The sequence below is a fragment of the Schistosoma haematobium genome, chromosome 1 (genome assembly GCF_000699445.3).
Source record: "Schistosoma haematobium chromosome 1, whole genome shotgun sequence".
Taxonomy (NCBI): domain Eukaryota; kingdom Metazoa; phylum Platyhelminthes; class Trematoda; order Strigeidida; family Schistosomatidae; genus Schistosoma; species Schistosoma haematobium.
In genome coordinates this window covers 50,271,881-50,284,850 of record NC_067196.1, presented here as the reverse complement: position 1 = coordinate 50,284,850, position 12,970 = coordinate 50,271,881, and the positions used below count along the sequence as shown (strand labels likewise).

The window sequence follows — 12,970 nt, the reverse complement described above, 5'->3', positions numbered from 1 at the left end:
AAATAACATCTTTAATATAGGGTTCTGGAGATTGTTGAGTCTTGATTGAGATCATAAACCTGGAAGCACTGGACGGGTGCTTCGTCCTAATATGAGACTCAGCAGTGCGCATCCACGGACCCGCACGCAGGAGCCGGGCCCAGGATCTTCCGTCCCACGCCTAGCCGGCCTCCAACGGTGGTAATGTCCAACTTCAGTCAACCCACGATATTGCGCGACTGTCTTCGGTGAGTCCCAAACTAGGGCGAAATGACCGTCCAGGTTTTCAATGTTGATGTAACATTGGGCGGTTCATTATCTTAATCACCGAATTGACTTTATTCTTCTTTGTACTATGTTCCAAGTTTTCATAACTGCAATGAAGTCAGTGAACGGGAAACCACTGACAAAGACGTTTCGCATATACTTACATAGAATACTGAACCTGATTTAGAAAAGGTGACGTGCAGAACAAATCAACCTGATATCTAGGATCGTTTCATTAGCTAGTAAACGGTCTACAGTCAGTAATTTACAACCATTTATATGCTGAACAACTTTTAATGTTTATTTTTGTGCTACATAGCAGGTAAATATGAGCGTCATATTTTGCTGGATAGACTTACTAACCAGCTATTGTGTCTTCTATTTATTTATTTGGAATACTGGTTCAATATTTTTGTGAGTAACCGTCGGTCATCCAAAAAATCTAACAGAGCTGATCGTTAAATATGCACGTCCTAGCCTTATACCTCCGTCGTAAGAAGTGGCGAGTGATACTGGCAGTTAGGACAATGTCAGTTTAATTCGATGAGTTGAAAGTAACTCGACAGTTTAAACATAAGCACTTTATTTTAGCTGGTCGATTACAAAAAAATCTCTCAGATCAACAGTACACTGTTTCTACAAACAAGCCACCCAATGGACTAAATGAGTGGACAATTAAAAACAATATTTGAAAGTTTGCGAAGTGAACTTTGTTCTTGTAGATCATACAACGGATCGTGACACGTACACTCTGATTCTTCTCATATCACAAAATAAACATCTGCTGGTTTCCTAAATGTGCAGAAAATTCATGCAGTTTAATCTTATTTCAATTCATGGTAAACCCTTTCCAACTCGCAGATGAAGATCGTATAGGTTTAAGATTACTGAAAAGATACTTATGTTCCACCTGACTGCTTGTTTTCAGAATAAGAGCAAGCATAGTGATACTATATGATAGGTTATTAGTATATTTACATCTGGGATTTCTAATTAGAAATAAAATAATTTAAGCTAGAAGATAGATGAGTCCCCACAAATATGGGAATGAGTATTCAGTGCTTAAGTCAGGTAAGTAGGTCACCTGTGGTGGTTGAGTGTCAAAACTTTACCCACTTATTTGCGTCCAATGTGTTTCACTTATCACCGCGAAGTTATATCCCTTCAGTTTCGCATCTATTTGATTAATTTTCCCGGTTTCCCACATTGTCCGGACGATCCATGTGCCTGCGTTAATTGTTCTGGTTTTTAAAAGGAGCATCAGCCTTGTGACTTCCGACAAATCCCAGCTTCATTACGTGACATAACTCATAAATGAAGATCCTTTGACAGAGTTTAAGTGGTTTTTCCTGGTTAGCATTAGCAAGGTCTTTTCCTATGGGATGGGATTCCTAACCCCATGCTCAACCCTCTTTTGTTCGGGTGGCGGAGTTGGAGTGTTGCAAGCATAAGTGTTATACTTCCTGAAACTCCCTGTTAATACGATTATAGGAAAGTTGAAATAAATGTTAACTTTAATTAGTTAGCCTTTAGAAGTACCGAATGTACTGTGTGGAATAAAAACCTGCTTAATCCAAATAAATAGTGCTATAAAAGTTTTTACATAGAATTTTAATCGGGCTAATTAGTCATATACATATTACATAGTGATCAAAGTTCTGCTTAATATTAACATTATTTCTATACATAAAAACAGAATTAAAGATAATTAACCAAATCTCTTTCAGAACATGCTTCATGATACATAGTTGAAAACATATAACTTAAAATGTTAAATTTATAACATTCTGAATATTTATAAAACAAATTAGTAAAAACAATCACTTGGTGACTGAAATCATTAGAGAGAAAGATTACTGAAGTAATGAATCTTTGAAAATTTAGCAAGTTGTTTGAAACGACAGGAATAAACAATAAACACGTAATAAATGAGGCAAAATTAAAGGAGGTTCATTAAAAGACGAATAACAGACAAAAAACAATAAAGTTAACTGTTCTCAGCAAAAAGTTCATATATCTAAATATAATCCCATGTAAACGAACCAGAGGTATTGTAATTAACTTCATCCTTCATGTTTTACACCACCACACTTAATTCGTTTATTTGGAGAAAAAACACCTTTGTAAACAATAAAAAGTAAAGTATAAATTGATTAAACTTATAAATGTAATTTGATTTCGTTACATTTTTGCCAGTCACTTACCCTACACACTTTTTAAAATCGAAGTAGTTGATGTGAAGTTCTGTGATATGTGTCCTGGTAACCACGAGTCGACTGAATTAAACTACTGATTTACAAAGGCATATCACACACATATATCCATTTATGCCCACAGTCATCAGATCGTTTGCACCACACACCACATCAACAAAATGGTGGTTACCACATTGGGGTAGTGCATACTTTTTTCCTTAAAAAGTATACTTAAACTTCTTGATGTAAAGATAAATTTTTACAGCTATTTAAGACAATTCCGTGGCATTTAGTGTACAACCATTTCACAAAAGGAAAAAAACTATCTGAGATAACAGCATAAAACAACTATATATATATTTATATAAACTGCCAAGACTGAACTTCCAGTTTCGTTCCGATGGTTATTTTCTTGAATCATACTGATACAGGAAACTTGACCAATTGTATATTTACACATATTTACCTACATGTAGTGTATCAATAAGTTCACAACTGAAGACAAAAAAAGATGTATATATATATATATATATATATATATATGTATGTAGATACGTACCATCAGACGAATTCAAATGAGGAAAGTCAGTGAAACTTTGAATATCTACTGGGCGTTTACCAACAATGCTTTGATCGAGATGTACTGAAGACCTTTTTTGAGCAACTGCAGCAAGTGATTGCATATCGTTTGTAAGTCCACTGTGTAACACATCGGCAGAAGGCCCAGAAAGCATTCTATAGGAGATAACATGAATAATCAAAATCTGATATACTGGCAACGAAATTTAAAACATTAGCAGTTTGGATAGATAAATGTTACATAAAAGTGATTGTAATTGTACTTTTTTATGACTAATATTCTCATTGTTACAGTTTTTAAACATTCTATTCCTTATTTGTGTCCATTTTCGAAAAAATTTCATAACATATACACTTCTGTTGACTAATGTTGCAAGTTTTCTGATTTCTAATGATTGTGTTTCAACTTGAATGAGACTTTTTAGTGTTACTTCTAATTACAAACAAAGGTCTCTGCTTGAAACTTGGACTGTCCAATTGTATCAACGGTTTGGTTAAATATACGGAAGCTTTTCACACAATGTTTGGCAGTTTGACATTTCAGTAATCAAAATATCAGAAAAATAAGTAAAAATGCTATTTTGTATGGTCACATATGATGATAGAAATAAATAATCAATCAAATACACAGAGAAATGAGCCTACATAAGTGATTTACCATTTACAAAATGAATTTATCTATGTGTAACAATTTATGGGTTCATTATCAGTCAAACTTGCGATATAATATGCAATCAAATCGGCAAATTAGAAAAAGACAGTGTAAACCCACTTAGAATTTCGCGTTATTCTTCGGTTTTCATGAATGCTAGACGAACCAGTCAAAGTGTCCTCCTCTTCCTCTTTAGGTGCAATAGTTGGAAAACGTTCCTCTTCTTTACAGTGTCTTGGATTCGATTGTAATGTATCTTCATCTTCATCGTACTTACGATACTGATGACGGCTGTATGAAACGTTAATAGTTGGTGACGCTGTAAGATCCTTTGGACTTAGAAATGTACGAGACAGAGGTTGGCTATGGTTTACTAAAGCAATATGATATTCCTCTGGGTTTATATTTTCAGTGTCACTAGATGCACCACTTTCCAAAACCCATGATGAACCAGAAAAATTACTCGAGAGATCAGTTGATAAGGAACGCCAAGTATCTTCAAAACTAAAACATAATAAAGCTCGGTTTTAAGTGTTACATTGCAATTTAGATCATGCGATCAAAGAGACTAATAGCAAAAACAATGGATAAATTAGCAATTGCTCAGTTTTTATTATACAATAGGATACAGTATTTAGTTGTGTGAACCAAAGTACACAAAGTAAACATATACAATAGGTGGTTCGTAATAAGCGGTAAAAAATAAGCTGATTGCAATACCTTCGTCTACATACAGTCCCGCGTCCAAACCCTATCCTTGGGAAGCCTTACTCGCTGCGAGGGTGCTGTCTAAGCGATGAGAATGAAAAAATAAAGTCAGATGCCTAAACTGAGTTGCTGAATACAAAGAGTTAAACCCAAGAAGTTGGGAACCCTGATTCCAAACCAATGATATTACATCGGCTCCAGACCCTGAAGGAACAATTGTATTTAATAATTCCTAAACATTCGTTCATCAAATCATAATACAAGACACTAATGTAATTCCCTGTCTCCCAAAAATTGGTGCAGCGGGTAGATGCCCAGTACATTCTCATATACATGCCCCCAAATACCCTGGTACGGCCGAGAATGGGGAGAGTCCGCTCTCCCTCTCGAAATACTCTCACACAGCCACGCGTATACAGCCTCTGCCAGGGAAGTCCTACTCACTGCCTTCTCGTGGCGGGGGTGTTGTTTACGAAAATGAGAGCACGAAAAGCGAATGTCCGGCGCTTTAACCGGACCTCAAACCAATGGTGCACATGGGCTCCAGTATCCTGCGGGAACAAATGGCGTATGAACCAATCGTTGGTCACCGGCTACCATGGGACTGCATCTCCTTACGATGCTCCACTGCCTTGTGGGTTAGACCTTTAGGTCAAAGGCTCGGGTGTGGCCCCTAATATAACCACCTGCTTCGGTCTGAGCACCCGTGCAGTATCACAGCCCACACACAAATATGATGAACTGCCTATAATTATGGAAACTACTTTACTCGCTTCAACCAACAATCAAATTATTATTATTATTATTTACCATATTATTCACCCTCTTTTATACTTATACAGCGGCACGTCTTTGGTGGAAATTCGACTCTATCTAAACGTTCTCGAGTCACTGTCCGGTTGGGGAGAGTTCGCTCTCCCTCTCGAAATACTCTCACACGGCCGCGCGTATACAGCCTCTGCAAGGGAAGTCCTACTCATTGCCTTCTCGTGGCGGGGGTGTTGTTTACGAAAATGGGACCCTGTGGCATCTTCGTCTGGTCTTGCTCGCCTTGGTGTCGCATTAAGCGCTAGAGCTGAGGCAGCACTAATCGATTGGATCCCCATTAACAGTCGGTTATGTGCTGTTAGATTAGAGAGTTCCATCAAAGTGAGAAGGAATCGACGTGAGAAATGATGTATTTTCGTCATCTCCGCCTATGCCCCGACAGATTGCAGCCCGGATGCAATCAAGGATGAGTTTTACCACCAGTTATCTGTTCGTCTCCAGAAAGTGCGTTCGACAGATATTGTAGTACTAGCCGGAGACTTGAATGCTCAGGTCGGGCGTCTAGGCACAGAAGAGTCGTTTAGGTGGCCGATGAGAACTTCTTGATCGTAGGACAGATAACGGGGACCGTCTACTGCAACTTTGCATAGACCACAACCTGTTTCTGGCTAGCACTAACTTTCGGCACAGTCATCGCCTATGTGCCACCTGGCGTCCTCCCTCTGCATCTCAAGCCTGGACTCAGATTGATCATATTGCGACCAGCTACCGCTGGCGTGGTTGTGTACAAGACTGCCGCTCATTTTGGAGTACCTCTCTGGACTCTGACCATGCCTTGGTCTGCGCCAATCTTGCCTTACTTTCCAGTGGACAACGAAGTGACCGCCATCAACGGATTGGTGTTAGTAAGCTGGTTGCAACTTCTGTTGCAAGTAAGTATCGAACCGAGCTAGCCTCTAGGCTAGCTACCACTTCAACGAAAAGTATAGATGAGCATTGGTTGCAATTGCATGACGCCATGAAAATGGCGGCTACAGTCAGTTGTGGGTTCGTGAAACGTCCCGCTTATAAGCACTAGGTTTCTTCAGGTTCCTTACAACTCATTGAAGCCCGTCGGCCTACTCCGGGTGACCGTGAGTTTGACCATAAACGGAGGATGTTACGTAAGGAAATTGGGCAAAGCTTGCGTAAGGACCGAGAAGCCTGGTGGTCGAAGCGTGCTAATCAACTGGAAGCAGCAGCTGCATCTGGTAACTGCCGGAAGCTCTTCCAACTCATCTGAGCCACTGGCAGCAAGAAGTCTGGTGTGAGTGAAACAATCTGCGAGGATGATGGGATGCCAATCACTAACATCCATCGACGTCTTGGACGATGGGTAGAATTTTCGAAGGGCAGTTCAACTGACCTGCTGCTTCGGCAACATCGGTCAGACTGTCCTGCCCTCCATGGCCGGTGACGACTGATCCAACAAATGAGGCGGAAGTCCGCAAGGAACTCCAATTCTTGAAGCGTTACAAATCACCTGGCCTAGATGACTTACCTTCGGCTCTTTTTAAAGATGGTGGTGACTTTCTGACTAAGGAATTGACGACGTTGTTTACAAAGGTTTGGGAACTAGAGAGTGTACCAACGTCATGGAATGAGTCGATAGTTGTCCCTATCTCTAAAAACGGTTCACGTCGTTCCTGTTACAACTATCGGGGGATAAGTCTACTTCCGATTGCGTCCAAGCTATTGGCTTCCGTCATACTTCGTAGGTTGTTCAAAACCCGAGAAAGATTGACTCAAGAGGAGCAGGCTGGGTTTCGTTCTGGTCGAGGATGTATTGATCATATCTTCACCCTCCGCCAAATGTTAGAACACCGTCATACTTATCAAAGGCCAACAATCGTAGTGTTTCTTGACATCAGGGCTGCCTGTGATTCGTTGGATAGGACTGTTCTCTGGGATAATCTATCGAAGAAGGGTGTGTCTGAGGAGTTTATTAACATCTTAAAAGCCCTATATACAAACACCTCAGGCAGAGTGAGGGCATACAACCACCTCTCTCCATTGTTCTATTCGAGCAGTGGGGTTAGACAGGGTTGCCCAATCTCACCATTCCTCTTCAACTTTGCCATCGACGACATTCTGGGAACAGCTCTGATGGATGTAAGTAATGGCGGCGTAGATCTGTTGCCCGGAGAAAGACTTCTCGACCTTGAGTATGCGGATGATATTGTCTTACTGTGCGATAATGCCCAAGCCATGCAATCCGCACTTAATCAGTTGGCAATCAGTGTCCGTAGGTATGGTATGTGCTTTGCACCTTCGAAGTGCAAAGTACTTCTACAAGACTGGCAGGATTCCAATCCTGTACTCATCCTGGATGGTGAGCAGATAGAAGTAGTCGAGAAGTTCGTGTATCTGGGTAGCTGCATAAGTGCTGGCGGGGGTGTGAGTGATGAGATCAATGCACGTATAGTGAAAGCCAGAGCGGCGTATGCCAATCTGGGCCATCTTTGGCACCTTCGTGATGTCAGTCTGGCTGTAAAAGGTCGGATCTACAACGCGTCGGTGAGAGCAGTTTTGCTCTATGCTTGTGAAACCTGGCCTCTCCGAGTTGAGGATGTTGGACGACTCTATGTGTTCGACCATCGTTGTCTCCGAAGGATTGCTGACATCCAGTGGCAACACTATGTTAGTAATGCAGAGGTCCGACATCGTGTGTTCGGGCACAGAGATGATAATTCAATTGGTGTCACCATCTTGAAACACCGACTTCGGTGGCTTGGACATGTTCTACAAATGTCGTCCCAGAGAATTTCACGTCGTGCATTATTTGCCGACGCTGGGACTGGTTGGAAAAAGCGGAGAAGTGGTCAGTGCATGACATGGTGTCGTGGCATGAAAGAAAGCTGCAAAGGACTGGCTTGTGTTGGTCCTTCACGACTCCTGGTTAGGGTCCGAGAGATGGTGCAACACAGTGGCTAGGGATGTTATCAGATATGGCTCAGAATAGAAGCCAGTGGCGATCCTGCTGTAACCTTTTACTTTCTCCGTAAAAGGTGGTTGTGTCTCCCTAAACTGAAAGATTTCTTCTGATTGTACCTTTCCGTTTCCCCATTATTACCATTATTATTATTATACTACCTTATACCAATCTCTTCATTATTGTTCTCTTTTTTTACGCTCCTTACCTTTTTTTCTCTTCGAATTCTCATTGTTTTGTGTGGCGCATATATATTGGCCCTCTCTTGTACCAATATTTGTGTTGAAATAAATAAATAAATACTCTCATATACATAGATGTATTGGTTCGTTAAAATCTCTAATATGTAGTTAAGCTCCTCACATTTGAGAAAAACTTTACAATTTGCCTGAAAACTTATATAAAGAAGCATAATTAAATGACAGAATACTATAAACAAATGAATAAGTTTCTGGATGAAAATTATTTCAATGCCTCTTCCTTAGAAGTTACGAAAAATGCCGTAAACCGCGTTTTTGATACGCTATACATAATTAGGCATATGAACACGAACAAATGGTAAACTGAAATATCTGTTAAAACCAAAAAAAGCTAATTGAGAGATGTCATTCGTCAGCTGTTATTTTACAATCTATAAAAACTGTAACCTACTAAGTAGAACTGTATGTAATCAGTAGAAACTATGATGTATCTGACTAGTTAAATCATTTTTTTAGAAATTATAAGTAGATCCTTTTTAATCGACCAAAATTAGTGTTTTAGTTAATTAATTTAATTAGAGGGTTACAAACCTGTGCAATATTTTCACAGTTTAGCAACAAGAACACTAAATGTACCGATGTAGATGACACAAAGTACCTACATGTTGATCGTAAAGAGAAATATGATGAACAGCCACATGACTTGATGATACCTCATAATCTGTATTAATCACAAACTACTGTTAATGACAGGAACAGAGTTTAGAGACATTTTGCTGATGCTTATAGTGTGAAAGTTCAAACAGGTTTTAACATTTCGGAATCGATATTAACGAATAGGATTACACTTTTCGTCAACTGACGATAAACAAAACCCACGGAAAATTCGAAAAAATAGGACAAAGTCGAATGGAAATTTATGTACTAGATTCTGTTAAGCGACGAGGTGAAATTTTATCGCATATAACAAACGGATTGTTATCTTTATAATTGGGTCATAACCCGGGAATGCAAGTAAGTTGGTATTCTTATCGGTATACACTGAGAAAACACGCTTGCATAGCACTAGATCATGATAGAATACACCTTCAAAATCAGAATAACATTCAACGAAATAACAATAACAGTAATAATAATGATAATGGAAACTCACTTAAGATTATCGAAATTATGTAAATGTTTGCGCCACTTCCGAATCATCCCATCCCATGCACGGCGAGAAACTTTACGGAACTTGTTGGGAGTACGAGGATGATACTTCTGGCGCTCAGGTTTTGGGATACTCAACACATATTCAGCGTAGCGTTCTGTCACTTTTCCCATATCAATGTCCTTCTGCCTCCTCAACAATTCCATTTGCCTCCTTTCAAGTTCAATAGGTTGCTGTGTTTCCCCCTATACACAAAAAATATCAGAAACTTCACCAATGGTAATGGCTTTTTACAAACTAAAAACAAGGAGGGAAGGATAAGAAATGGGGTAACAGGTACATACTTTTGGCCTTGACAAGCAAATACTTCGATCTTAACATTTTTCCCTCGATAGCAATGGAGACACTGCCCAGGATTTATTTCAAAACATAAGTACAAGGAGGTACCGAATACATATGCGCCACAATTCGTCATCCGATTTGTGTGAGGGCTGTAATGCTGGCCGGGAGCCGAGACCGAAGCAGATAGTCTTTTTTAGGGGGCCACTCTCCGAGCCTTTGACCTAGAAGTCTGGTCCACAAAGCAGTGGAGCTACGTCGAGAGATGCAACCCCATGGCAACCGGTGACCAACAGGTGCATACGCCATTTTTCCTTCAGGGTACTAAAGTCTATGTGAGCGCATTGGTTTGGAATCAGGGTTTTCCAACTCAGGTGGATCCTTCGTATCCACCAACCCGGTTAAGGCGCCGGACATTCGATTTTCGTCCTCTCAGTTTCGTAAACAACGGCCCCGCCGCAAGGCAGTGGCTTTATACGTGTGGTCAAGTGAGGGCATTTCGAAAGGGAGGGCGGACTCCCTCCACTCTCGGCCATACCAGGGGATTTGGAACTCGTTACTGAGAAAGTTTATTGAGAAAACAAATCTTCAGAATTCAGTGATCGCCTCCAGCCTAATAAATAAAACAATTGTCATAAATAAAGATAATCCACACGACCGTTTTATGAAGGACATTAGTGAGTGATTCAATGGTTGAAATAATACTGCATTTGCAAGATATTTTAGTGCCAGAATACTGAGTGGAATAAGAGTATAGACTAACTCAGTTATTAAATGAATACATGATCTGAAGTAGTATGAATCCATTCCAATAGAGAACATATCAAGGAGTTGAATGTTATGGATTAATCAGACGTATATACGTTTAGTTTCAAATTTTTAGTTGAACTCCTTTAAATTCGACTCGGATGCAGCTCTAACCTGGTACAGATGTGCATCAGCCATGCCAAGCTAGCATAGCATGCTGAAATTCACAGAATGATTTGAAAAGATGTTGAAGTTATGTTTATCAGCGGGAGACTTAGCAATGGTTAAAAAAGTATGTGTGGAAGGAAACACAATAAATGAATGTATATTTGTCCACTAACAGCGCTTATCTTACGAAATCCTAGCCCAGTAATCTGAATCTCCCATCAGAGCTTAATTAGAGGTTAATGAACCGACGGGCAGACAATATTTTCAAGATAATAGCACAGTACAGCAGTACAGGAACTAACGATGAATTTTGAGTCATATACGCAGGGAACCTGAGACGACAGTATGGCTAAGCAGTGTTTCAAATGTAACTACAACACTGCCATTGGTCTCATACCCATGGTAATAGGACCCTCAGTGAGAAAGGTGATGAATGAAGTTTAATATATACGAAGCCAATTAAACAATAGAAGTAAAATAAGAGGTGTTAGTTTTTTTTCCATGATCACTGCTACTCATGGGTCAGTGTGTTAATGTAGATAAGGTACCATCTAACAAATTCCATCAAGTCAGAACAAGACAGTATCAGTCCATGGGAACAAAGAATATTGGATCGAACCATAAAGGCAGTTGCAGACTACCTGGTCGAGGCTCGCGTGATTGTCATAATTACCGGTTAAACTTTGATTACCATGGCTCAGAACCATCTGCAATAGTCCAGGGACACCCACCGTCTTCCCTTGGATCCTAAGTTTCTGAATTACCTGATAAAATGTATCGCAATAACCCACATTTTCTCTTCGGACACTGCCTCTTATGCCAATCCTTCCCGCTACCACTAACACTTTTGTTACCTCCATTTCGGGATTTATTTTGATAAGTTCATCGTTGTGCTAATGAGATTTATTACCTTGAACAGGTTCTAACTTGCGCATGAATAACTCCCACCAACCCAACTGCTACGTGCACACACTTAACATCTGTAATTATAGAGGTTCCCACAAACCAAGGCGAAGTACATGACAAAAACGGCACATAGAAGCTTAAAATAGCGGAGTTTAACAATATTATGACACAGTTTGATCCAACGTTTAAGCGATATTTTGTCAAAAAAAATTTAGTCGACAGTAGGGGGTTGCGTTATTCACCATTCAATGATGTTTATATGTACTGTTAAGTAAGTTACTGATCATAAAAAAGAAAATAAGGATTCATGTCCAAGTGGTTTTAGAAACGTCTAACACTACTTAGGCAGTTAAAGCTTCATATACCTCGAGTAAATTCGTGACTAGAAAGGCCGTTAAAATACCCAGGATTTGGATAAAAACTGAATAGTCCTACACATTATCATTTAGTTTTACAAAACTACTAATGAAAGATACCATGGTAAATGAAGGAAACCATTAAAAGCGCAATCACTTTTTCTGTTAATCTTCGTTTCAGTTTTTCTTCATATCGACTCAGATCTTCGTCTGCATCGTCGGACAACAGCATATCGACTTTCCAGTCTCCTTGAGTGCGATAGCGGTCGAGGCGTTCCTGAGCGCGCCTGATTTCAATAAGTGGGTCGTAGTTTGGATGGAATTTTCTGCGACTTCCAATCTGTTGGGAGTCAAATTAAGACTGTACGTACCGAGGACAAAATGCTTCGTGATCTGTTGTGGTCATTGCATTCCTCTTTAGATCGGTGCCGGGTTCTGTATCTAGGAGTTGTCTCACAGTTCCTAACAGGCGTAGACATGCGGAAAGGGGTCGATGGGTTGACTTTCTGAGTAGATGACCTGCTATTTCTTACTGTTTGAGACGAAATTTCCAACTTTCGACCATTTTCCCGGTCATTATGACTTAATTTATCTACAGGACTTCGGATACTTATAAGCCAATTAAAACGATAATACCTTTGAGTCACTAACGGACTGATACGCGAACGCCCTTTATTGATAGCCCCTAAAAAAACGGCATTCTTGACTGGAGCGGATTTTCTAGACCTGCGACGATCCTCCACAGGAGAAGACATTAGGTTGAAATTCTAATGGAGCGGCAAGACGATGTTATTTAAGATACCGCTCATGCTCAACATCTATTGACATTAGTGTTGGGCAAAATAAATTTGTGTCATGATTACTTATGTATTAGTATCGATGGGTCGAAAAGTTGACCACTGAATTTTCCAAATAATGCTTCTAAGTTTCATGAAAGCAATGGGATTTCAGTAGAGACCTATTTGTCATCGGTCTGACGTCTTGC

General features: G+C 39.9%; 1 protein-coding gene across 1 annotated transcript; it reads right to left on the bottom strand.

The window, feature by feature from the left end:
- Window positions 1-54: 54 nt before the first annotated feature.
- On the bottom strand, window positions 55-12,770 carry MS3_00001509 (uncharacterized protein). Its single transcript, XM_051208981.1, has 7 exons — window positions 12,622-12,770; window positions 12,357-12,585; window positions 12,143-12,325; window positions 9,473-9,714; window positions 3,793-4,176; window positions 3,001-3,176; window positions 55-2,365 (listed from the first exon to the last, which is right to left on the bottom strand). The coding sequence occupies exons 1-7, from the start codon at window positions 12,738-12,740 to the stop codon at window positions 2,310-2,312; spliced, it is 1,389 nt and encodes a 462-aa protein (XP_051074395.1). The 5' UTR covers window positions 12,741-12,770; the 3' UTR covers window positions 55-2,309.
- Window positions 12,771-12,970: the final 200 nt, after the last annotated feature.

Bases quoted from the DNA above. Each gene is read 5' to 3' on its own strand.
- MS3_00001509 (XM_051208981.1), bottom strand. From the start codon at position 12,740: ATGTCTTCTCCTGTGGAGGATCGTCGCAGGTCTAGAAAATCCGCTCCA. The intron at 12,326-12,356 runs GTACGTACAGTC...GACTCCCAACAG, and splicing joins CACGAAGCATTTTGTCCTCG to ATTGGAAGTCGCAGAAAATT. The intron at 2,366-3,000 runs GTACGTATCTAC...TTGTTTACAAAG, and splicing joins TCATTTGAATTCGTCTGATG to GTGTTTTTTCTCCAAATAAA.